Below are 25608 nucleotides of genomic sequence, written 5' to 3'. Positions count from 1 at the left end.
TGGTTTTTGTGTGGGAATGATTCTATTATTTTTTTTTTTTTCAGCCTTTTTTTATTTTTTTTTTTCTTTTTTTTTTTTTTTTTTTTTTTTTTTTTTTTTTTTTTTCAGATTATTTTTTTGACAAAATAAAAAAAATTAAAAATAAAAATAAAAAATAGAAGAATCAAAAGTAAAAAAACTTTTGATTCTTCGTTATGTCTTTTTTTTTAAAAAATAAAGTTAATAAAAAAAAAAATAAAAAAAAAAAAATCTTTTTCATACACTTTTTGTGTTTGTATTTTTTTTTTTTTTTTTAATTTTTTCACTTTTTTTTTAGTTTTATTTGTTTTGCCTAATAATAAATAATGAGAATCACTGATAATAAATATCTTTTACGATTTGAGATCGGGATTTGTTTTCTTTTTTATTTTTTTTATTTTTTATTTTTTATTTTTTTTTATTTTTTTTTTCAGTTTTTTTTTTTTTCCTTTTTTTTATTTTTATTTTTTTTTATTTTTTTTTTTTCCTCATTAATGCCAAGCAAAAAAAACAGTGCATTTTTTCATTTTTTTTTTTATGAGATCTGGACGATTAGAATTTGAAAAAAAAAAAAAAATTAAAATAATTTTTGGAAATAAAAATAAAAATAAAAAATAAAAAAATAAAAAATAAATAAATTTTACATCAACAAATAAAGTATAATCTGAGGAAAAAATCTATAAATGGAAAATTTAAAGTGGAGGTTTGTAAAAAGAAGATTTATGTCCTCCGAAATTTTTATTCTATTTTTTTTTATTTTAATTTTTATTTTTTAATTTTTTTTTTTCCTTTTTTTTTTTTTTTAATTTTTATTTTTTGTTTATTAAAAATTTGTAATAAGAATTAATAAAATGGAGCCAGAAATAGATTATTACTCTTATTATTTATTTTTATCTGGAATTTGCAGATTTATGTTGTTCATCATGATTTTCTTTAGGAATGATTACTTGATCCATAAAATTCATTTTAATGGTGAAAAAGAGGGTATGTGATTTTTTTTTTTTTTTTTCCTAAAAAAGTAACATATAAAAAAATCAACTAATTTTTTTTTTTTTTTTTTTTTTCCAGCTCAAAGTCTTTATAAAAGAATTTTATTATATTGGGTTATTTTTGGATCTTACATTACAGTCTTAACTTCATATAACACACATTTAAAACCAATGGTACAAATTACTTTTGTTTTAAATATTATTGGTTGTTGTTATCATGGTTCTGAACATTTTATTTTCAAAAAAAATTTAAATAGTGAATTTATTACAATTTTCATTTTTCTTGTTCCAACTCTAATTTGGACCGGTTTTAAATTATTTTCGATGGATTAGCTTTTTTTTTTTTTTTTTTTTTTTTTTTTTTTTTTTTTTTTTTAAAAAAAAAAAACCAACTTCAACAACATAAATAAAATAACAACAACCTAAAATGATAATAATAATAAATAATAATTGTAATAATAATAATCAAGATTATGAAAATGAAAAAATATATATACCTCATTTCAAAGGGTTATTTAATAATATATTCTAAAAAATTCTGGATAATGAAAAAAAAAATGTAATTTTGATAATATTTATTACAATCATCAATTATCTCCAAGATTCTACAGAAATATAACAATTATACCAATTTTAGTAAATGCAAAGAAAAGAAAAGAAAAACCTATTATATAGATCATCCATTACCTAATTACAGGTACTTCCTTCTTTTTCATTTATTAAATAAGTCTTCAAATAGAATATACTATTGTTTATATACTCCAAAATTTAATATAAAATTTAAATAATAAATAAATAAAATTAATTTTAATATTATTTCGAAAAGTGATTTTTTACACCTTAAACTATTCAAATAGATATACCTTTTATCCCTTTAGAATTAAGTTTTCAACTTTTTTTGAATTAGATATCGCAAAAGCAGTTTGCTTCTACTTAAGATACTTGTTCTCATTTAATTTATATCAATTTCTTCATCCTATTCAAAAAAAATCATCTTATTTATTGGATTTTTACATGGCCTAAAATTAGAAGGTTAGTGGAGGTTTTTTTTAGAATTTATTTTAAACAATTTTTAATTTTTTTTTTTGAATGGAATAACGGATTAAACAATTTTTAATAATACTTTAGGTTTTTTCATAAAATTAAATCAACTTTTTTTTTTTTGAATTGGATAACGCAATTATTATTTGCTTCTCCTTGAGATGCTAGATCTCATTTTATTTTATTTTTTTTTTTACAGGGTCTCTAAAAGAGGGGTTGGTTTACCTTTTTTTTTTTTTTTTTTTTTTTTTTTTTTTTTTTTTGTTTCTATACAAAATAAGGTAGATTTAATTTTAATATTAAGCAACTTCTATTATTACTTTTGATTAAAACATCTTTTTTGTCCAAACTTTTTTCTAAATCTTTTTTTATTTTATCGTCTGGTTCGTGATTGATGTTTATGACGTATTTGAATTGTTTTTTTTTTAATTGAGTTTTATCCACAATTTCGCTTATTTTTTGTAGGCATTTGTGTTGCTTAATATTTGTGGTGTTGTTTGTGATTTTCATTTTATTTTCTTTCTATTTTTTGTATTTTTCTTTAAAAAGTTAAAAATCTGGAAATTTTCTGATTAACTTGGGTTCCCAGGTTTTTTTTTTTTTTTTTTTTTTTTTTTTTTTTTTTTTTTTTTTTTTTTTTTTTATTTAGAGAAGGTACTGAGTGAATTATTGTATTTTTTGAGATGTTTAGGAAGTTCTATTGCGTGAAGAGGTGAGTTCCATTGTCTGCTAAATTGTAATAGCTTTAGCGAGATTAGTGAGTCTAATTTATTTTGTTCTTCTGGCCGTTGCTTTGATTTGATTCTTAATGTTTTGTTTATAACCGCTTGTGTCCTGTCCCATGCAGCTCTTTGTGTTTTAATTAGTTCACGTATGACTTGTTGTCTGTGAATTATTATTTCTTTTTCATCGTGAATGAGTTTATTTCTTTTGTGCCAGATTTTTTCGAATATAATAGCTATTAAATTGGCTACTAGTGCGATTTGTAGATGGTTTAAAATCTTCACATTCCAGGTGTGAGTGGTGTGTCCACACTTAGTTAGGGTGTAGTTGAAGATTTCTTGTGTGTTTTTGATGTGGGCTTTGCAGTTGAAGAATATATGTTCTGAAGTCTCATCTTCCCCACACTGTTGGCATGGCATGTTGTATATTTTTGGTAGTGCTTTCAGTGTGTATCTCCATAATAGATCTCTACCTTTCATGTTTATTATTTTTTTGATTTCTTTAAATAGAAGGTGTTTGCTATTAATTTTGGTCATTATTTCTTTTTGGCCAGGAGTTGGTATGAATTTGTTGTGTTCTGGAGATTGGGTTGTCATCATATCCTCGTATATTTTTTTTAATTTTGGGAGGTGTTCGTAGTGTGTTTGTTTATTTTGTGGAGTTTTTAATTGGGTCCATGCTTGCTCGCATTGCCAGTGTAGTTGTAGTTGATTTTGTTTTGTTGTTGTTGTTTTGTTGTTGTTGTTGTTTTTGAGTTCCTCTTCCCACTTATTAAATCTACCTTATTTTGTACTAAAGATGAAATTTTCAAAAAAGCCCAGATAGCTCAGTCGGTAGAGCGCAAGGCTTTTAACCTTGTGGTCGGGGGTTCGAGCCCCCCTTTGGGCGAAATTTTTTAGATCATGACAAGTGGATCAAAGGTTCGAATCCCCAACTGGCTCTTTATTAAAATATAACGAAAATTCTTAATTTAATTTTACAAATTGTAATTAAATAAGAAAATTTACATTAAGCTTGGATTGTAGAATCAGAACTTCCAAAAACAGTCTTCTTTGACTAATTTACCTAAATAATTACAGTTTTTTTTATTTGATTTATTTTTTTTTCTTTATTTTTAAAAAAAAAAAAATTGAAACTTGGTCAAAGTAATGAATTAATATGACCCCACATCTCACCCTAAAAAGAGCATCATTCACCCCTATCAACTAAAAAGCAAAAAAATCATAGGGTCAGTTTTCAATTATCACCCCACATCAACCAAACAAACTAATCAAACCACAACATTTGAAAAAAAAAAATCAAATAATAACCCAAAAAAAAGTAAAACTGAAAACCAATCAAACCTCCCATAAACATTCAAAACCAAAAACCAACCGACCACTATAAAAACCAGTAATTCACTAATCAAAAGGTATAACCTAATAATTAAAAAAAAAAAATATATAAAAAAAATATTAAAAAAAAAATAAATCAAATTTTTGTATACATAAATATATTTTTTTTATTCTTGATATTAGTGGGTTAGAATTTCTAACCTTTTTTTTTTTTTTTTTTTTTTTTTAGAAAGAAAAGAAATTAGGTCTTGAAAAAAATATTCTTGTTCTACTAAACAACGTTATTTGTTCAATAGAAAAAAAATTATTAGTGTTAAAATTATTTTCATCTTTACATGAAACCAAAATTGATTTGGGAGAAATTGGGTTATTATTAGCCATAATTATTAAAGAGTCTATGGTAAAATAAAATTAATATTTAAAGAATATTAAATAATTTATAAAAAATGTACATACTTGAAATCATAATATATTTATATATAAATATATATATAAGTTAATTGATTTAATTAATTAATTTTTTTTTTTAACAAAAAATAATTATTGTGAAAATATAAATTAAGTTATTTCATTTTCCTCATTTTATTACCCAATTTCATTATTTATTTATTTCATTTTAATCAAAAAAAAAAAAAAAAAAGAAAAAGACAATAACAAAACAATAGGCCACGTGCAAATATCTAATGTATTTCGTATAGATGCTTCAAGATAACTATAAATTTGATTTAATTTTCATTAATCCTTTTAATTATTTTTTTTTGTCAATGTTCTAGGTTTCAATATTAATTATTACTTTTTTTGCAAAAAATAAAAAGAATTTTAAAGAAATTTAATTTTTAAGGTAGAAATGAATAAACTTTAAATTATAAACTTAATAAAAGAGTATAAAAAATCAGTTATTTATTGTTTTAATATACCAAATAAAAAATAATAATTTTAAAAATGGTGGAAAACATTGAATTTAAAATTTCGATTTTATTTAATACAAACTTAAAAATTTTTTTTTTTAAAATTAAAAAGCTTATTTTTAAAAATAATATTTTTTATTTAATTCTATTTTATTTTTTATTTAAAACCTCTAACTATAATTATTTTATTATTATTATTATTTGATAATAAAACTACAAGTAGTTAAAATTAAAAAAGTTAGAAAAAAAAAAAAAAAATATACTAATAAAAAAGTAGGTTAAAAAAAAAAAAAAAAAAAAAAAATCAAAAATTAGATAAATAAAAAATTTTTATAAAAAAATTATTTAAAATTAATGACCAAAACAATATTAAAACCACTCTAAAAGAAGTGAAAATTAAAAAAAAAAAAAAAAACCCATTAATTATTTTTTGATAAATGATAAAAGATTTATCTCCATTTTTAAAAAAAAGTTTGAATATATTAATACTTGTTATAAAAAGGTATTGAAATATTATTTAAAAAAAAAATAGTGGTTATAATATTTGTAGAGTGAATATTTAATTTATTTTTATTTTTTATTTTTTTTTTTTTTATTTTTTTTTTTTGGAGTATAAATAATTTTTATTTTTGATTCTGATCACTTTTTAAATTATATTTTTTTAATATTTCTTTAACTATAACTCTTTAATCATATTTTTATAATTTTTTTAAAAAAAAATTAATTAATGGGGAAACCTCCCTAAAAACAGCTCTCTCCCTTTCTTTCTCTTTCTCTTTTTTTTTTTTTTTTTTTTTTTATTTCATTTTTAATTTTTTTTTTTATTATTTTTTGGGTTTCCTTTAAACCTAATTTTAATTTCTAAGTCTTCCCAGTTTATATTTTATGATAACATCTTAAAAAATTATTCCAATAGCATTTAATATGCTTTAACATATTCTTTCTATTTTTCAATTTTAATTTTCTTTTTTTCTTCTTTTAATTTTTTTTTTTTTTTTTTTTTTTTTTTTTTTTTTTTTTTTTTTTTTTTTTCTGCCATTAAAAAAAAAAAAAAAAAAAAAAAGAAAAAAAGTTTTTTTTATAAAACTAATTCTGTAGGTATTTTAAATTATTAATTTTTTGATTGCCAAATTTTATTTTTCAAAGGTATGTAGTTGTTTTTTTCTTTTTTTCTAAAAGTTAATTGCAAACTTTTTTATAAAGTTAATTTTAATAAATTATAAAATTGAATTATTATTATATTAAAGTTCTTGATTCTTTAAAATAATAAACTAAAAATATACTTAAAATAAACCAAAAATTTACCAAAAACATACCAAAAAATATACCAAAAAATATACCAAAAAAATAATAAAAATAAATTTTAAAAACGACTAACTTTAAGTAAGTTATATTTAAATAATACTAATAAAATTTATTATACAAATAAACTTAAATATAAAATACAATATTATAAAAAGTAAGAAAAATAATTAAAAAAAAAAAAAATTAGAAAAATAAATAAAAAAGGTTTGGAAAAAATGATCGGTTTGTTTATTAAATTAAAATATTAGGAATAAAGAATCAGAATTATAAATAAGAAAATTTGAGAAAATGAGGCAAATGATAAAGGATTTGGGGGAAAAACAAAATCTTTTTGGACATTAAAAAATTGTGATAATAAAGAAAATTAGAAGTATAAAGGTCTTGAAAAAAAGCTTTGTTTCATAGAAATGGAATTAATACTAAAAGAATGAGTATTAGTTTCATTGCATTTACTAATAATTGTATTAGAAACTGATGGATTGGATTTAATTGAGAAAAATGATGATAATGATTCTACAAAAAAAAGAAAAATAAGAAAAAGAAGGGAAAAGAAAAAAAAAAGGTGGAAAAAAAAGAAATGGAAAAAAAAAAAAAATAATAATAAAATTGGATAATTAATAACTATATTTGAAATTATCACATTTTTTTTTTAAAATTTCATGATTCATACTTGATAACATTTTATAAATTTTGATTTTTTTTTTTTTATTTATTAAAGTCGATTTTTTTTTTTTTTTAGTTGTTTTGAATTTTATTTATTTTTAATTAATTTAAAACATCAAATTTTTTTTTTATTTATAGTTTTTTTTTTTAAAAAAAAAAAAAAAAAAAAAAAACAAACAATTAAAAAAAACAATTAAAAAAATAAAATAATAATTGTATATAATAAAATTTTGATCAAATCAAAATAGTAAATATTTATTAAGACCCTATTTTATATGTGTGTGTGTGTATAAAAACTACCATTTTAAAACTCGTGAAAAAGGTAAACACCCACTCCAACACATTAAATTTTAAAACCAAAATACATACCATAAAATTATTTTCAAATTTAAAAAAAAAAAATATATTTAAAAATAAAGATAAGTCGATGATCCAATACATTTTTATTCTAAAATCAAGTATATTATTTGTAGAGTTAAATTTGCTATTTTTGTGTTTTTTTTTTTTAATTTTAAAAGATTAGGTACACTTGGTTTAAAATAACAATAATAAATAAAATTAAAGATTTTTTAAAAAATTATCATTATAAAATAAAATGGTAAATTATGCTTGTTGTTAACTGCTTTTCATTTTTATTTTAAGTTTTTTATTTAAAATTTTTTAAAAAAAAAAAAAAAACATAATAAAATTTAATTTATTTACATATAAATTTAATAAATTAATATTGTTTTTTTTTTTTTTTTTTTTTTTTTTTTTTCAAACCATAAAAAAATTAAAAATTTTATTTTACTTGTACTTGTTTAAAGGACGTACTATTGTTTTTTTTATTTTATTTTTATCTTATTTTCGTATTATAACAAAAACAAAAAAAAAAAAAAAATATTTTAAAATATATTTTGACAAAAAAAAAAAAAAAAGGATTTGTAAATAATTTTTTAAAAGCAAATAAAATTTAACCAATTAATCTAAAATCCAGGGGCCTCTTTTAAAAAAAAGATGTAAAACTATGAAAATTTTTGGATGTACTGATTTTACAAAATATAATTATATATTTAAAATATGGTAAATTTTTTTATTTTTGTTGATGTTATTTAAAAATAACTTTTTATTTATTTATTTTTTAATTATCATTAACTATTAAATTGAGTTTGATTAAGGAAATATTTAAATTTTTTTTTTTTTTTTAATACAAAAAAAAAAAAAAAAAAAAAAAAAAAAAAATTAGTATTAAATTTATATCATAAAGAATTAATATTCTATATTTTTTTTTAATCTAAATCAAAAAAAATAAATAAATCTTAAGATTTTTTTTTTTTTTTTTTTTTTCTATACATAAATAATCTTATTTTAATAAACAAAAAAAAAAAAAAAAAAACAAATAAATTAATAAATAACAAATAAATTAATATTTGCCAAATACTTAAACATCATAAAAAACAAATTCACAAATAACAAAAACAATAACAATATTTATTATTAGTCTAAACCAAAAAAAAAAAAAAAAAAAAAAAAAAAAAATTATTTTAACTATTTTTTTTTTTTAATTTTTTATTTTTTGAAATTCTTATTATTATTATTTTTATTATTAATTTTATTATTATTTATTATTCTTATTATTTTTTTTTTTTTTTTTTTTTTTTTTTACAAATTTAAAATATTATTGCCGGTTTGAGGGAGGATAGTCTTTTTAGTTTTGGATATTTTTAAATTTTTGATAAACAAAAAATTGATTAAAAAAAAAAAAAAAAAAAAAAAAAAAAAAAAAAAAAAAAAAAAAAAAAAAAAAAGAGAGGGTAATTAGCAACTTATCAGATTGATTATTTTAATATACCTAAGATGTCAAGGTAATGATAGAATCATTTGTGTCCATAATTATTATGATAAGAGCGGCCCAACTCCAATTAATTATTTAAAAAAATAAAGTATAAAGCTTTAACAATAATTAATTAATAAATTTATGGTATTTTTTAATAATTATAAAAAAAAAAAAAAAAAGAAAAAAATGATAAAAATATTTTTTTTCATAATTTTCTCAACTTTCGTTTTAGTCCTCGCACATAAAAAAAAAAAAATGAAAAAAAAATAAAAAAAAAATAAATTTTTTTTTTATCGTTTTTTTATTCTTTTTTTTTTTTAGTTTTATTTTTTTTTTTTTTTTTTTTTCATTTAAATTTTTTAAAAATTGAATTGTAAACATTTTGAAAAGACCTATCTATATAAAAAAAAAAAAAACATTTAGGTTTTAAATATCTCCCAACCAAAAACAAATAACTCACCCCACACCCATCTTCTTTTACAAAAAAAACAAAGTCAAAAACCCACCCCTTCTAAAATAAATATATATAAATAATAATGGCTACAAGTATGTTTTTTTTTCTTCTTTTATATAAAAAAATAAAAATAATAATACAAGTAAAAAAATAAAAAAATAAAAAATAAAAAATAAAAAATAAAAAATTAATATAATAAATTTTTTTTTTTTTAATTTATTATTATTATTTTTTATATAGGATTACAATATGAAAACAGTTGCGATGTTGGTGTTTTTTTAAAATTAACAAATAAATATTGTCTTGTTGGACAATGTGGAAGTAAACAATTTTTACATACAGTAGAGAATAGATTAGCAGATCATATTCCAGTTGTAGAGACAAGTATTGCAGGTACACGTATTGTTGGTCGTTTATCAGCAGGAAATAAGAATGGTTTATTATTACCAAATACATGTACCGATCAAGAATTACAACAAATTAGAAACTCATTACCAGATGATGTCGTAGTACAAAGAATTGAAGAGAAATTCTCAGCATTGGGTAACTGTATCGCCACAAATGATTATGTTGCATTGGTACACCCAGATATCGATAGAGAGACCGAAGAGATCATTGCAGATGTTTTAGGTGTTGAAGTTTTCAGACAAACCGTCTCTGGTAATGTTTTAGTTGGTACCTATTGTGCTCTCACAAATCAAGGTGCTCTCGTTCATCCAATGACCTCAATCGCCGATCAAGATGAGTTATCATCACTCCTTCAAGTTCCTTTAGTCGCTGGTACCGTCAATCGTGGTAATGAATGTGTTGCCGCTGGTTGTGTAGTTAATGATTGGACTGCCATCGTTGGTGCTGATACCACTGCCACTGAAATCTCTGTCATTGAATCTATCTTTGCTCTTCAAGGCTCTAAACCATCAAACATTATTAATAATATTAGAAATTCAATTGTTGATAATGTATAAATAAAAAAAAAAATAATAAAAAAAAAAAAAATAAAAAAATAAAAAAAAAAACATATAAATATTAAAAAAAAAAAAAAAAAAAAAAAAAAACCAATACCCTATATATATATATATATAAAGATATTAGAATTTAACTTAAGTACTACTACTAATATTTAAACTGAAAATTTAAATTTTACTATGTTTTTTTTTTTTTTTTATTTTATTTATTTATTTTTTTTATTTTTATTTATTTTGATTCTACTTCAGTAATAGTGGCAGTTGAAGTTGTAGTTGTTGTAGTTGAATCAATTTCTTTTGGTGAAGTTAAAGTATAATTTTTAAAAGTTAAATCTTTTTTTGAAGGATCGGTTATACGTCTAAAAACGGCAAACCATTTTTTACCATCGATACGATTGACTTTTCTACCTTCTTCAGTTGAATTTACAATTAAAGGAATACAAGAATCATTTTCAGCGATATCTCTTTCAACTTGTTCAAAGAGTGGATGATTTTTGAAATGTTCAAACATCCAGAGATAAAGTTCTTCAACGTCACTAATAAAGTATGCATAGGCACCTGGTGCCAAAATGTATGCATATTCAGAGAGTAATGTTGGTGAAATGATACGACGTTTATGTGTTGCTTTTTTAAAATGTGGGTCTGGAAAAAGGAAAAATATCTTTTGTAATTGACCTTTTTCAAAATAGTTTGGTAAATATTTCATTGCATTGGTTCTAATGACACTGATATTTTGAAATTGACCAACATGTTTCTCACGTAATTTATCAATACGTTCCTCAACATATTGTACAACCTTGTCTCTAAGTTCCATACCAACACTTAATCTTTCTGGAAATAATGATGATAAACTAATTAATAATCCACCATATCCGCATCCAACATCTGCAATTTCAACTTTTTTTTCATTCATTGCTTGTTGTGGATAATTCTTTGTCCAATCATATGATTCTGGTCCAGTTGGACTTTTTTTTTTAAAAAAAAAAATAAAATAAAATAAAATAAAATAAAATAAAAAGATTAGTAAAACTATGAACATTATATATAAAAAAAATAAAAAAACTACTTACTAATAAAAGTTATAATCTGATGCTGGATTTGCATGTGCTTTAATTCTATGATATGGCTTAATTGCCTTCTTTTTTTTTGGTTCTTGTTTTTGATAGACCATCTTTTGTTTTATTTCTTAGGATTTTATAAAAAAAAAAAAAAAAAATTTAATTTCGACTTTTTTTTTTTTTTTTTTTTTTTATTTTTCATTTTTCATTTTTAAAAAAAAAATGTCGTTAAAAAAAAAAAAAAAAAATTTAAATATTTGGTTTTTTTTTTTTTTTTTTTTCTTTTTTTAGAAAACTAAAAATATCCCAAAAAAATTAAAAAATTAAAAAACAAATAAAAATAATAAACAAATAAAAATAAAAAAAAATTTTTTAAAAGAATTTAAATTGAGAAATGAGCAAAGTGTTAAATTATACGTAGTGCGATGTTTGTTTTTTTGTTTTTTTTTTTTTTTTTTTTTTTGAGTCAACTCAGTACTTAAAAATTTATTTCACTTCTTTAATGCTGATAAAGGACAAATTAAAAAAAAAAAAAAAAAAAAAAAAAAAAAAAAAAAAATTAAAATTAAAATTTTTTTTAATTTTTATTATTTTTTATTTTCTGCAACATCACCAAATCCACACGAAAAATTTTTCATACACCCAAAAATATATTTCTAATTTAATATTGAAAAAAAAAAAAAAAATTATACATATACACATATATATATATTTTTTATATATAAAATATAGATAATGGGCATTTGTAAATGTAAAAAGAGAAGTGAAGATTTTTGTTTCAACCATAAAAAGTTTATATGCGATTCATGTGTTGTTGCTGACCATTCAATTGTAATATCCTTTTTAAATAATTATAATAATAATAATAATAATAATAATAAAAAAAAAAAAAAAACCAAATTTCATATATACACATCCTTTTATATTTATTTTTTATTTTTTATTTTTATTTTTATTTTTATTTTTATTTTTATTTTTATTTTTATTTTTAAAATTATAACATACTAACTTTATTTTTTTTTATTTATTATTATAAAAAAAAAAAAAATAAAAAAAAAAAATAATAATTTTTAGTGTTATATTAAATCATATGTAAGTTGGTTAACAGATTGTGAATTTGAAGATTCAGTATGTGGTGTTTGTAAAGGTAAATTTGATGTTGACGATAACGATGATTCAGTTAGATTATTATGTTATCATTTATATCATCCAGAATGTATTGATGTTTATGTAGCAGCATTACCACAGAATTCATCAGTTGAATCATACCCATGTCCAAAATGTCCAGAACCAATATTACCATCAAATGATAAACAATCACTATTAGCAAATTCAATAAGAGATAGATTTTCAGTTTCTTCATGGGCTGGTGATTATTTAAAATCATTTAAAAAACAAAATAGTAATAGTAATAATAATAATAATGATAATAATAATCCAAAGAGTAATGGAATTACAAATGGAATTAATGGTACACATATAAATAATGCAACATCACCTGAATTTTATACAAATTTAGATTCAATAAAGAGTAATGGCATTCATCATCATCATCATCATAGTAATAATAGTAATAATAATAATATAATTAATCCTTCACTTTTAGAAGAAACACCACCACTTTCACATTTAAATTCTAATCCATATGGTTTAGCAAGTAGAAAACATGAACATGAAGATACTGTAATTCAATTAAACAGTGGTACCAATAGTAATATAAGTAATAACATTCATGGAAATAATAAAATATATGATGATGATTATGATAAATATAACAAAAGGCCAGTAAATCCTATTTCAAAGATTATAAAGTAATATTTTTAAATATATATATATATATATATATATATAACTTTTTTATTATTTATTTTTAAAAAATATAACTAATTATTATTTATTTTATTTTATAAAAATAGTAATATAAAGGAAACAAAACCAAAATATTTAATAATGATAACGGTTGCTATAATTGTATTTTTAATTTTAATTTCAAAAATGGGTTCAAACTCTGACTCAAATGATAATATAGTGGGTGATAATAATAATAATAATAATAATATTAATATTAATAATGATAATAATGGTGGCAATGGTGCTATCAACGAAGAAACTTTAAATGATCAAAAAATCCCCAATAATGGGCAATAAATTAAAAAAAAAAAAAAAAAACTATAATAATAATAAAAATAAAATAAAAACAAAATCAAGGAAATAAAAAAAAAAAAAAACTAAAATTAAAAATAAAAAATAATAAAAAACCTCTTCTAATATTTGAATGCAATAATTATAAAAGAAGATTTCTATTATTCTTTTTTTATTTTTTATTTTTTTTTTTATTTTTTTCATTTATTATTTTTTTTGTTTTATTTTTTTATTTTATTTTTTTTTTTGTTGTAACCTTTTACTTCATTTTTTTTTTTTTTTTTTTTTTATGTGTTATTTGAAAAATTTTGATTTTGGCATAATCTTTGCATTATAATAAATTTTTGGTTTCTAAATTTGGATAATAAAAATACCTTTTTTTTTTTTATATAAAAAAAAAAAAAAAAAAAACAACCTTCCTAAACAAAAAATTTGATTTTCCATAATTAGTTTTAGTTTATGTTCAAAAAAAAAAAAAAAAAAAAAAAAAAATATCTTAATGTCCGATTAAAATTTGGAAATTTAATCATCATATAATCTTTGCATTTTAATCTAGATTGATTTTCGATTTCTGGAAAGGAAATTTTTTTTTTTTTTTTTTTTTTTTGATCACTTTAAAAAATATAATAAAATAGTAAAAGTAGTAAAATAGGAAAAATTAGTAAAAAAAAAAAATAAAAAATAAAAAAAATTCCAAACGACGTGGCAATTTTTAATTAATAAATAAAGATCTGAATCAATGACAATCAATGATTATCTGATGTGAATCCAAAAAAACACTTTTAAAAAAAAAAAAAAAAAAAAAAATTAAAATAAAAATTTTTTCAAAAAAAAAAAAAAAAAAAAAAAAAAAAAAAAAAAAAAAATTTTTAAATTTTTTTTTAAACCACTTGCCCTCTATATTTTTTTTTTTTTTTTTATATTTTATATATACACAAATTTTTTATATTTTTTTTTTTTTTTTTTTTTTTTTTTTGAACATATTTATTACACACAATAGGTTAGAAATAACTATAAATCAAAACAGCGAAAGTAACAACGATAGTAATAATAAAATTTTATAAATTATCAAAAAGTAACAATTCAACCATCACCCCCAACAACCAACATCAATATTTGATTAGAACAAATCGACCAAAGGTGAAATCATTATCAAAAGTTATCTATTTACTATTTTACTAAATATCAATCATCAAATATAAAAAGAAATTATATTTTTTTTTTGTACAAATTTAAAAAAAAAAAAAAAAAAAAAAAAAAGTAAGTTTATTTATTTTAGAAAATTCTATATAATTTAATTTTTTATTTTTCATTGTTTTTTTTTATTTTATTTTCATTTATAATCATTATTTCTTTTTTTCTTTTTTTTGTTTATTATTTTTCTTTATTTTTTTTTATTTTTTTTTTTTTTATTTATTTTTTATTTATTTTTTTCTGTCAAAGATTTTTTTTTTTTTTTTTTTTTTTTTTTTTTTTTTTTTTTTTTTTTTTTTTTTTTTTTTGGGTTTTGTTTCCAATAAAAAAAAAAATAACAAAAAAAAAAAAATAGCAAAAAATAAAAAATATAATGATCAAAATTCTAAAATAGTTAAACAACGAAAAAAATTAAATTCACAAAACAAATCATCACTTTTTAAAATAATAAAGATAAAAAAAAAAAAAAAAAAAAAAAAAATTAACAGAAATTTTAACCACAAATCTAGATTTGTGTGAAAAAAAAAAAAAAACAAAAATAAAAAAAAAATAAAAATAGAAAATAAACAAAATTATCATTGAGAAACAGTAAAGTTTTTATTTTTAATTTTTTTTATTTTTTATGAGATAAAATTTTTAAAAATAAAAAAAAAACAAAAAAAAAAAAAAAAGTATGTATAGAAAGTGATGTTGATTTTTTGTGACAATCAATAATCTAATATCTTTTTTTCTTTATTTTTTTATATTTTAAAAATTCAACCACACATCCAAATATATCACCACTCAAAAAGTTTAATCAAATAATAGCCTCACATTGTGTTTATTAGTACGTGTGTGTGTTTTTTTTTTTTTTTTTTTTTTTTTATTATTTTTTTTTTTTTTTTTTATAATTTTATTTATTTATTGTTTTTTTCTTTTTATTTTTTTTTATTATTATTTTTTTTATATATAATTATTTTAAAATTCCTTCATAATTTGCAATTTCAACACACACATAGATGTATTTATTGAAATATACATAGCAATATAATAATAGTAATAGTAATAGTAATAATAGTAATAATAATAATAATAATAATAATAATAATAATAATAATAATAATAATAATAATAATAATAATAATAATAATAATAATAATAATAATAATAATAATAATAATAATAAAAAACTATTATTATTATTCTTATTATTTTATTTTGTTTTTTTTTTTCTTCTATCTTTTCTTTTTTTTTATTATTGCGTTATTAACCAACTTTTTTTTTTTTTTTTTCAAAAAATAAAAAAAAAAAAAAAAAAAAAAAAAAAAAAACCAAAAAATTTTATTTTTGTTTTTTTTTATTTTTTTTTATTTACTTTGTGTCTTAAAAATATAAAGAACGACAAAAAAAAAAGAAAAACAAAACAAAACAAATCAAAAAACTAGAAGAAATAGAAATTATATAATTTTCTTCCATTGTACTTATAATTGTAGATTATTTCAACACCAAAACTCATAAACAAAGAAAAAAAGAAAAACAAAAAAAAAGAAAAAAAAAAAAAAAAAACTCCACAATAGTTTCTTTTACATATTACAAACACATACACACACATATACACATAAATAAATAAAAAAAACTAAAATATGGAGCAATCAAAAAGAGTTTCCATGATGAGGGAAAAGTTTGAAGCACAATCAAATGAAGCAGAATCATCGCCCCCACCAAATAGAAAACCACCACCACCAAATAAAAGGGTACAAACCAATGGTACCAGTTCATTAAATTCATCAGGAAGTTCATTTGTATCACCATCACCATCACCATCACCATCACCACAACAACCAGTCAAAAGACCATTACCATCACCAGGTGTAAATAAACAAGCCCCACCAGCATTACCAACACAACCAAGACCACAACAACAACAACCAGAAATACCAGTTAGACCAACAACACCAACTCGTACACCACCAAATTTAATAAATAGCAATGGAACAAGTGGTGGTAGTGGGTTTAGCAGCAGCAGTGGAAATAGTGGATATAGTAGTAGTAATAATAATAATAGCAATAGCAATAGTTCAATAAATATGAATGGAAATCATTCAAATGGATTAAATGGTGGAAGTTCAAATCCAGTACCAATGAGAAAAGTTAGTTCACCAATAAATATAGCAAATGGTACAACACCACCACCACCACCACAACCAACACCATCACAACAACCACAACAATCACCATCATCAGCTTCACATAATAATACACAACACAATATACCATCACCACCACCATTACCAAATAATAAACCAAAGAAATTAGCACCAACAGCTGTCCCAGCAGGACTTGGCAGTATCATTGGTGGTCCAAAAACTCCAGCTATCAGTCCTGGATCAACCTCACCATCACTTGGTTCATCAAATGGTAACATACCAATTTCAACTACATCCACACCAATTACACCAACCCCACCAATTTCTGTTCCATTAGCAACCTCACCAAATAATTCACATAAAGATAGTATTTCAAATAGTAATAGTAATAATAATAATAATAATAATAATAATAATAATAATAATAGTTCAAATGCAACTACATCACCACCATCCCCACCTGTTAGCAACGTTGGTAATAAACAAGATGAAGAGAAAAAAGGATTTCTATCAATTTTCACTAATAAGAAAAAGAACAAAGATAGTATGTTTATAATTTTTTAGAAATTTTCTTTTCTTTTTTTTTTATTTTATTTTTTATTATTATTATTAACAATTTTTATTCTTTTTATTTTTTAAAAATTTATAGAAAAGAAAGAATTTTCAGTTGGATCACCATTTAATGTTAAACATAATATTCATGTAAATTATCATAGTGTTACTGGTTTTGAAGGTTTACCAAAAGAATGGGAAGTTATATTACAATCATCTGGTATTACCAGAGAGGATGTTGTTGAACATTCAGAGGTAGTTATTGATGTTTTAGATTTCCATATGCAACAACAACAACAACAAGCTCAACAAGAACAACAAGCATTAATGCAAAAACAAATGCAACAATCTGGTATACCTGCACATATGTTAAATAATCCAAAACCACCAACTATACCAATTCGTGATGCAAATAAACAACCACATAATCAACTTCAACCAACTCCACATCAACCACCACAACACCACCATCAACAACAACCACCACAACAACATCATCATCAACAACAACAACAACAACATAATAATAATAATAATAATAATAATAATAATAATAATAATAATAATAATCAACAATCAGCACAACAACAATCAGCAGGTATTTTATCACAACAACAAGAACAACAACTCGAAGAAATGATGTGTGGTGGTGCCTATGATGATGAACAATACGACTTGAACAATCAACCATTACCAGATGAAACCAATGTATCATTATACGATTTAGTAAGCCAAGAGGATCCAACCAAATTATTTGGTGAAGGTTCCACTAAAATTGGTGAAGGTGCAGCTGGTGAAGTATTTGTTGTCACTCAATTAAAGACAAACAACAAGGTTGCCATCAAAAAGATGCCATTGAATCAACAAAATATGAAATTGATAGTCACTGAAATTGGTATTATGAAATCTTGTAGACATCAAAATATCATTGATTATATCGACAGTTATTTAGTTGGTGACTCACTTTGGGTCGCTATGGAATTTATGGGTGGTGGTTGTTTAACTGAAATTTTAGAACAATTTAATTCTGTCAAATTAGTTGAAGCTCAAATTGCTTATGTTTGTGCTGAAGTATGTAAAAAAAAAAAAAAAAAAAAAAAGATTATTTTTTTCAAAAAATATATACTTATATAAATACTAATTTTTTTATTATTATTTTTTAATATTTTTTTAAAATTTTAGACATTAAAAGGTCTTGCATATATTCATAGTCAACATAGAATTCATAGAGATATTAAGAGTGATAATATTTTATTAGGTTCAGATGGTAGTGTTAAATTGGCAGATTTTGGTTATGCTGCGCAATTAACAAAATCCAAACAAAAGAGAGTTACAATCGTAGGTACACCATATTGGATGGCACCAGAGTTAATTAGAGGTCAAAACTATGATAGAAAAGTTGATATTTGGAGTTTGGGTATTATGGCTATGGAAATGGCAGAATCTGAACCACCATATATGTCATTCCCACCACTTCGTGCTCTCTTTTTAATTACCACCAAAGGTATACCCGACTTAAAAGATCAAAACAAATGGTCAGATGACTTTAAAGATTTTGTAAAGAAATGTTTAGATAAAGATGTAGAAAATAGACCTGAAGCAAAAGTTTTATTAAATCATCCTTTCTTAAAGACTGCCTGTAATAGTAATGGTTTAGTACCAGCAATAATGGAAGCTAAAAAAGCTAAAGAAGCTCATAGTAAATTTTCAATTCATTAAATTCAAATTAATTATTTTAAATCAAATTAATTAATAAAGTAATAATAATAATAATAATAAAATATCAATACAAACCCCCTCCCCTCCCCACTATAATTAATAAATATTAAATAGTAAAAATAAATAAATAAAATTAAATAATCACATTATAAACCCCCCTTTTAAATATTTTATATCATCAAATATGTAACCCTCCCATCCAAAAAAAAAATAAAAAAATAAAAAAAAAAAAATAAAAAATAAAATAAACAAAGATTTAAAAAAAAGAAAACAATTTAGTTTTTTTTTAATAAAAAAAAAAAAAAAAAAAAAAAAAAAGAAATATTAAAATTTATAGTAATATTAAAAAAAGTATAGTTTATTAACAAATTTTATTTATTTATTTTTATCATTGTTATTATCACTCGTTTTTTTTTTTTTTTTCGGATTTTTTATTTTATTTTATTTTTATTTTTTTTTAATTTTTTTTTTTTTTCAAAAAAAATCAACCATCGGTTTTTTTTTTTTTTTTTTTTTTTTTTTTTTTTCAAAATTATAAATAATCATTTTTTTATTTTCTTTTGTACATATATAATTTCATAAATATTTAAAGAAAAATGGTAAAATCAAAGAGAAATGTTGTCGTTAATATGACTAAAGTTACAAAGAATCCAGGTGAAAAGAAAAAGAAGTTAGTCAGCACCATCAAAGATATCGTTGATCAATATAAATTTATTTATTTGTTTACGTTTGAAAATATGAGAAATAATAAATTAAAATCAGTTAGAACAGAATGGTCAACAAGTAAATTCCTTTTTGGTAAAAATAAAGTTTTATCCGTTGGTTTAGGTAAAAGTGAAGAAGATGAATTAAAACCAAATTTACATAAACTTACTGAAGTATGTATTTTTATTTATATTTTATTCTAATTTATTTTTAATTCTAATCTTTTATTTTTATTTTTATTTTATTTTTTTTTTTTTTAAAAGCATCTTGAAGGTGAATGTGGTTTATTCTTTACAAATGAACCAAAAGATAAAGTATTTGAATATTTTACAAATTATTCAGAAAAAGATTTCCCAAGATCAGGTTTTGTTTCAGAAGAAACCATCACAATTAAAGAAGGTCCAATCGTTGGTATGACTCATTCAATGGAAACTTATTTAAGAGGTTTAGGTTTACCAACAACTTTAAAGAATGGTGTTATTTTTGTTGATAGAGAATATACTTTATGTGAAGCCGGTGTTGCTGTCACACCAGAACAATCTCAACTTTTAAAACTTTTCAATCATGAAATTTCCGAATTTAAATTCCACATTAAAGGTTTTTGGAATGAAGATGAATTCACTTTATGTGAAGAAGAATCTCAAGAAGAATAAACTTTTTTTTAAATAATTAATAAAAAACAAATAAATAAAAAAAAAAAAAAAAAAAAAAAAAAAAAAAATAAATAAAAAAAAAAAATAAATAATAAAAAAAAATAATATTAAAAAAAAAAAAAATATATATATATATTAAGAATAATAAATCTATTTTTAGTGATAATACTTTAATAATTATTTATTTATTTTATTAATTTATTTTATTTTATTTTTGAGATTTTTTATAAGTAATAAATCTTGATAAATTAATTCTGGATTCATCTAAACGATCTAATAAAGCTCTATCTAATTTCTTTTTATCAGTTTTAATTTTATTTCTAATTATTGGAACAAATGCATCTAAATGTTGAATTAATGAAACTTCTTTAACGATATTGTTTACATTTGGTTCAGCATAAATATCAAAAATTGAATTTAAAGATTCTGAAATAATATCTGCTGGTAAATCTTTGTTTAAACATTGTAATAAAAACATTGCAACCTCTTTTAATATATTTTGACAATATGGTTTTTGACCTGCAATACCAATAATACCAATTAAATTGGTTTTAATTGAATTTGGTGATTTAATTGCTAATTCTACTAAATTTTTAATTTCAATTTCTGTTGTCTATATATATATATATAAAATAAAAAAAAGAAAAAAAGTTAATATTTATAATAATTTAAATAAATATTTTTTAAAAAGAAAGAAAACTTACAAAACCAATATTTGAATTTGTTCTCATAATTGACCAAAGTGAACTTGTTGTCATTTCAATGATATCAATATCATTTGTTGTAAATGATTTATTTGCAATTTTCATTAAAAGATCCCAAAGAATCTTTTGAACATTTTCTTCTTTTGGAATAAAAGTAATTAAAAGATTTGATAAACATGTCATTGCTCTTTTTTGAAGAATTCTAATTGATGAAATATTTGGTAAAAGTTCAATATTTAATTTTCCAAATTCAGTTGAATCAAAATTAACTATACTATTTAATAATTCAATTAACTGAATAAAAAAAAAAAAAAAAAAAAAAAGGAAAATTAGAAAATAAAAATAAAATAACTATATAATATATATATATATATATATTAATATTTACATATTGACATAATGGAGTTGAAATTATAAATTTAGAAATATTTGATAAAATTTGTTGAGATTGTTCAGTTTCACCATCTTCAATATCCAAGAATTTATCATCATCATCATCATATGGATTTGAGTCATCTGGTTGTTGTTGTTGAGCATCTGATACAATATTTACAAACAATTCAATAGCAGATTGTTGAGCGAGTAATGAATCTTTCCATTCTTCATTTTGATTTTTAAATTGTTTTTCACATTCTTGAACTAAATCAGCAGCTGCATTTTTAATTATATTTTTTGGTGTTTTTTTAATAGTTTCATCAACTGTTGAAGTAATTGGTTTTGATTCATCAATTGGTTCTTCTATATTATTATCATTATTATTATTATTACTATTTTCATCCATACCCATCTTTTCATCATTATTATTATTATTATTATCATCTGTTTGTTCAGCAACTAATTGATCATATTTTAATTTTGCATCTTTTGCACTATTTAATGATTTTAATAAATCTGAATTTAAAGTTGAAATTGAATTAAATTGGAAAGTACTTAATAAGATTGGTGTAATATTTTGAATTACCAATTCTTTATTATATAATTGACCAATATTTAAAATGATGGTTGAAATTAATGTCTTTAATCTAATATTCATTGTTGTTGAATCTTTAATGATATTAAATAATTGTAACATTAATTCATTATTTATGGTTGCATTTAATTCATTATTATCATCTGTTACAACTGTTAAAAATTCTGATATATTCATTATTAACTCTGGCATAAAAATACTATTATTTATTAAAACTTCAAATAATGTTGTCAAAATACTTTTACATTCTTTTGATACAATTGAAAATCCTTTGTCTGAAACTTCACTAAAAAAATAAAAAAAAAATTAAAAATTAATAAATGAAATAAATAATATATAATAATAATATATATATTAAAAATAATAATTACCATAAATTATTAATTAATGCAACTGCTTGAATTAAAACATGTTGAGTTTCAATTGATTTTTGTTGTTTCATATCTTTTTCATTTAATGTTTTAATAAAATTAATACCTTGAACAAAATTTGATAATAATGGGGTAAGAATATCTAAATTAATTAATGTTTCACAAATATCCTCTTTGACAACTGTTAAATTTCTGTATATAAATATATTTAATTAAAAAATTAGTCATATTAACAATTTATTTTTTTAAAAAAAAAAAAAAAAAAAAAAAAAAAATTTACCTAAAAGTACCAATTACAGAAACACGAATTTGAACATCTGGTTCAACTAAACGAGTAATAATTTTACGAATATTTTCAGGTTTAATTAATTCTTGAGTAAAAGATTCATTCTCTAAAACGAATTCAGAGATTGTTCTAAATGCAAAATCTCTTTCAACAGTTTCTGAACTTGAAATTAAATCTAATAATTTGATTGGATCTGTAATTGATTGTGATAAATCTTCATTCATAATTAAATTACCATCGGTTGTTGCTCCAACAACACCACCTGCAACTATACCACTAAGATTATCTGCTGTATCGAGTTCTTCATTGTCAAAACCATTATTTGGTAAATTCAATCCTAATGGGTCAACTCTATAGGTTTTTTTTGATGATGTAAATTTACCCATTTTACTTTTATTATTTTTGATATTGATGGAGAAGGAAGTTTTGTGAAAAAACGAAAAAAAAAAAAATTAAAAAAAAAAAAGACTCGTTTTTACTGAAAAAAAAAAAAAAAAAAAAAAAAAAAAAATAAAAATAAAAATAAAAATAAAAATAAAAATAAAAATAAAAATAAAAATAAAACTTTTGTGTATAAAAACTATTTATTAAAAATTACCAATTGATTATTTTTTACTCAGTTTCACATATAAATTATCGTCTCACACAAGTCAAATAAAACACTTTTTTTTTTTTTTTTTTTTTTTTTTTTTTTTTCAGTAAAAATAAAATTAATTCTATTTAACTTTAAAATTTTTTTTATTATTTTTTATTTTTTTTTTTAATAAAAATAAAGTTATAATTTATATCAAAGATTATTCATTTAATTTTAATTGATAATTTTGAAACAAAAAAAATAATTATAATGAATATAATGAATCATTATTTTGGAAAGTTTTTAAAAATAAATATTTATTAAATTTATACATTATAAAATAAATGTTGTCATAAAAGTAAAAAATTTAAAAACATCACACCAATAGATTCAATGTTAAAACATAAACAATATCAACTGTTGATAAATTTTAAGGGTGCATATAGAAATAATAAAATCATTAATGAAATAAAAGATATAGAAGTATTCAAAGAGATATATTCATTATTACTTTTTAAAGGTTATCAAGATGATAGTTATCATCCTATTTTATTCGATAGGATTTGGGGTACAAAATCGGTAGATTTATTTGATTTTCATTTAAAATATCATCCAGAAAAATTACAAACCCATATTAATACAGGATATATAGATTCAATCATCCTATATAATCATCCAAAATTAATAATAAAGGTTTTAAAATTTTTTAAAGAGTCCACCAATCATAATAAACCATAGTAAAAATGAAAGAAATTATTTCATTATGAAATATTTAACTTTAAAAGGATATCGATGCGATATTGAAGAAATTAAAGAAAGGATGAAAATAATATCGAATATTCCAATATCGTCAACCTCAATATTTGAAGATTCAGAAAAAATAGTTCCAAGTGTAGATACAAGTGTGGATGTACTTTGGTATCTACAATATCAAAAATTAATACCTTTTGAATTTAATGATACTCAAACATCATTTTATTGCACTAAAGAATACACAACAGTGATTACATATAATTTCTCTTTCTTTATTTTTTTTTTTTTTTTTTTTTTTTTTTTTTTTTTTTCTATTTTTCAGCACCTAAGGGAGAGTAGATTTGAGATATTATTTATTTATTTATTTATTTTTAATAAATTAACTTTTTTATAATGGTTTAAATAAAGGAACAATTAAAATCGCACAGGCAACATTTTTTTCGTTTTTTTATCTTTTTTTTTTTTTTTTTTTTTTTTTTTCAAAAAACCCACAAACAACAAACAATAATAAGTAAAAAAAATTAATTATAATGAATAATGAATACAATGAAAGATTATTTTGGAAAGTTTTTAAAAATTTATATTTATTAAATAATATATTAAAAAATAAATGTTGTCATAAAAGTAAAAAATTTAAAACTATTACATCAATAGGTTCAATGTTAAAACATAAACAATATCAACTGTTGATATATAAATTAAAAGTAAATGAAAATTTGTACTTAAAGAGTGCATATGAAAATGATAAAATCATGAATCAAATAAAAGATATAGAAGTATTCAAAGAGATATATTCATTATTACTTTTTAAAGGTTATCGAGATGTTAAAAATTTATTTGATACTATCTGGGGCATAAAATCAGTAGATTTATTTGATATTCATTTAAAATATCATCCAGAAGAATTACAAACCTATATTCCATCAATGATAAAATCAATCTTTCGACTTAATCACCCAAAATTGTTAATGAGAGTTTTAGATTATTATGAACAATACCTCAATGATAATAAACCATTCACTTTAACAAAAATCGAAAGAAATTATTTCATTATGGACTGTATTTCATGTAATGGCTTTGAAGATCTTGACAATCATGAAGAAATTAAAGAAAAGATTAAAATAATATTGAATATTCCAATTTCAACAACATCAATATTTAGAGATCTATGTGATCTTGAGATATTTTCAAGAACAGATACAAATGTGAATGTACGTTGGTATTTGAAATTTCAAAAATTACTATCATTAGGTTTTAATAATATTCGAACGTCATTTTATTATCCAGCAGAAAATTTAGGTCACAATATTAAAATACCACACAAACCATTACTACCAAAATTTGAAAAAATTAGAGAGTCAGTTCGTCATAAAGATATGGTTTCAAGTTTTTGTTATGGATTTGATAAATGTATTAAGGAGCACATAGAAGATGTTAAAGGAGAATTAGAGTATATCTCTACATCAATTAATTCAGTTTTATTATATTTTAAATTATATTATTGCAACTATTATTATGGAGGTAAATCAAAAAGTATACCAACATCTATTCAAACTCAAATTGATATAATAATTCAAAATAATAA

At 20.3% G+C, this 25608-nt stretch overlaps 9 protein-coding genes and 1 non-coding gene across 10 annotated transcripts in view; 7 read left to right on the top strand and 3 right to left on the bottom strand.

The window, feature by feature from the left end:
* Positions 1-869: 869 nt before the first annotated feature.
* On the top strand, positions 870-1060 carry DDB_G0276497 (hypothetical protein; the record flags this gene model as incomplete). The annotated part of the gene is made up of 2 exons (XM_638018.1): positions 870-1002; positions 1038-1060. The coding sequence occupies 2 exons, from the start codon at positions 870-872 to the stop codon at positions 1058-1060; spliced, it is 156 nt and encodes a 51-aa protein (XP_643110.1).
* A 1629-nt stretch (positions 1061-2689) lies between these two features.
* Positions 2690-3250, bottom strand: DDB_G0276495 (hypothetical protein; the record flags this gene model as incomplete). Its single annotated transcript, XM_638017.1, has 1 exon — positions 2690-3250. One exon carries the CDS (start codon positions 3248-3250, stop codon positions 2690-2692), a length of 561 nt encoding a protein of 186 aa, XP_643109.1.
* Positions 3251-3586: 336 nt separating this feature from the next.
* On the top strand, positions 3587-3659 carry tRNA-Lys-UUU-7. The gene has a single exon. It is a non-coding gene; the product is annotated as a tRNA-Lys (tRNA).
* Positions 3660-9333: 5674 nt separating this feature from the next.
* On the top strand, positions 9334-10216 carry eIF6 (eukaryotic translation initiation factor 6; the record flags this gene model as incomplete). The annotated part of the gene is made up of 2 exons (XM_638016.1): positions 9334-9343; positions 9492-10216. The coding sequence occupies 2 exons, from the start codon at positions 9334-9336 to the stop codon at positions 10214-10216; spliced, it is 735 nt and encodes a 244-aa protein (XP_643108.1).
* Positions 10217-10445: 229 nt separating this feature from the next.
* Positions 10446-11387, bottom strand: mettl1 (tRNA -methyltransferase; the record flags this gene model as incomplete). The annotated part of the gene is made up of 2 exons (XM_638015.1): positions 10446-11181; positions 11287-11387. 2 exons carry the CDS (start codon positions 11385-11387, stop codon positions 10446-10448), a joined length of 837 nt encoding a protein of 278 aa, XP_643107.1.
* Positions 11388-12009: 622 nt separating this feature from the next.
* DDB_G0276489 (hypothetical protein) lies at positions 12010-13422 on the top strand (the record flags this gene model as incomplete). The annotated part of the gene is made up of 3 exons (XM_638014.1): positions 12010-12105; positions 12349-13085; positions 13191-13422. The coding sequence occupies 3 exons, from the start codon at positions 12010-12012 to the stop codon at positions 13420-13422; spliced, it is 1065 nt and encodes a 354-aa protein (XP_643106.1).
* A 2810-nt stretch (positions 13423-16232) lies between these two features.
* Positions 16233-19007, top strand: pakB (myosin heavy chain kinase; the record flags this gene model as incomplete). Its single annotated transcript, XM_638013.1, has 3 exons — positions 16233-17280; positions 17386-18359; positions 18471-19007. The coding sequence occupies 3 exons, from the start codon at positions 16233-16235 to the stop codon at positions 19005-19007; spliced, it is 2559 nt and encodes an 852-aa protein (XP_643105.1).
* Positions 19008-19603: 596 nt separating this feature from the next.
* Positions 19604-20365, top strand: mrt4 (ribosomal protein L10 family protein; the record flags this gene model as incomplete). The annotated part of the gene is made up of 2 exons (XM_638012.1): positions 19604-19885; positions 19976-20365. The coding sequence occupies 2 exons, from the start codon at positions 19604-19606 to the stop codon at positions 20363-20365; spliced, it is 672 nt and encodes a 223-aa protein (XP_643104.1).
* A 208-nt stretch (positions 20366-20573) lies between these two features.
* On the bottom strand, positions 20574-23082 carry DDB_G0276413 (armadillo repeat-containing protein; the record flags this gene model as incomplete). The annotated part of the gene is made up of 5 exons (XM_638011.1): positions 20574-20978; positions 21070-21363; positions 21458-22325; positions 22411-22602; positions 22691-23082. The coding sequence occupies 5 exons, from the start codon at positions 23080-23082 to the stop codon at positions 20574-20576; spliced, it is 2151 nt and encodes a 716-aa protein (XP_643103.1).
* Positions 23083-24090: 1008 nt separating this feature from the next.
* The window catches only part of DDB_G0276547 (hypothetical protein), a gene marked incomplete at both ends in the record, with an annotated part of 3694 nt that continues 2176 nt past the window's right edge, over positions 24091-25608 (top strand). Inside the window, 4 exons of the mRNA XM_638010.1 lie at positions 24091-24358; positions 24432-24534; positions 24577-25238; positions 25275-25608. The exon at positions 25275-25608 is cut by the window's right edge and continues 2176 nt beyond it. Of these exons, the coding sequence (XP_643102.1) occupies positions 24091-24358; positions 24432-24534; positions 24577-25238; positions 25275-25608 (1367 nt within the window). The remainder of the gene's footprint in view (positions 24359-24431; positions 24535-24576; positions 25239-25274) is intronic.

The sequence above is a fragment of the Dictyostelium discoideum genome (genome assembly GCF_000004695.1).
Source record: "Dictyostelium discoideum AX4 chromosome 2 chromosome, whole genome shotgun sequence".
In the NCBI taxonomy this organism is placed as follows: Eukaryota; Evosea; class Eumycetozoa; order Dictyosteliales; family Dictyosteliaceae; genus Dictyostelium; species Dictyostelium discoideum.
Note: the sequence above shows the minus strand (reverse complement) of the source record. Positions and strands in the feature narration are given on the sequence as shown.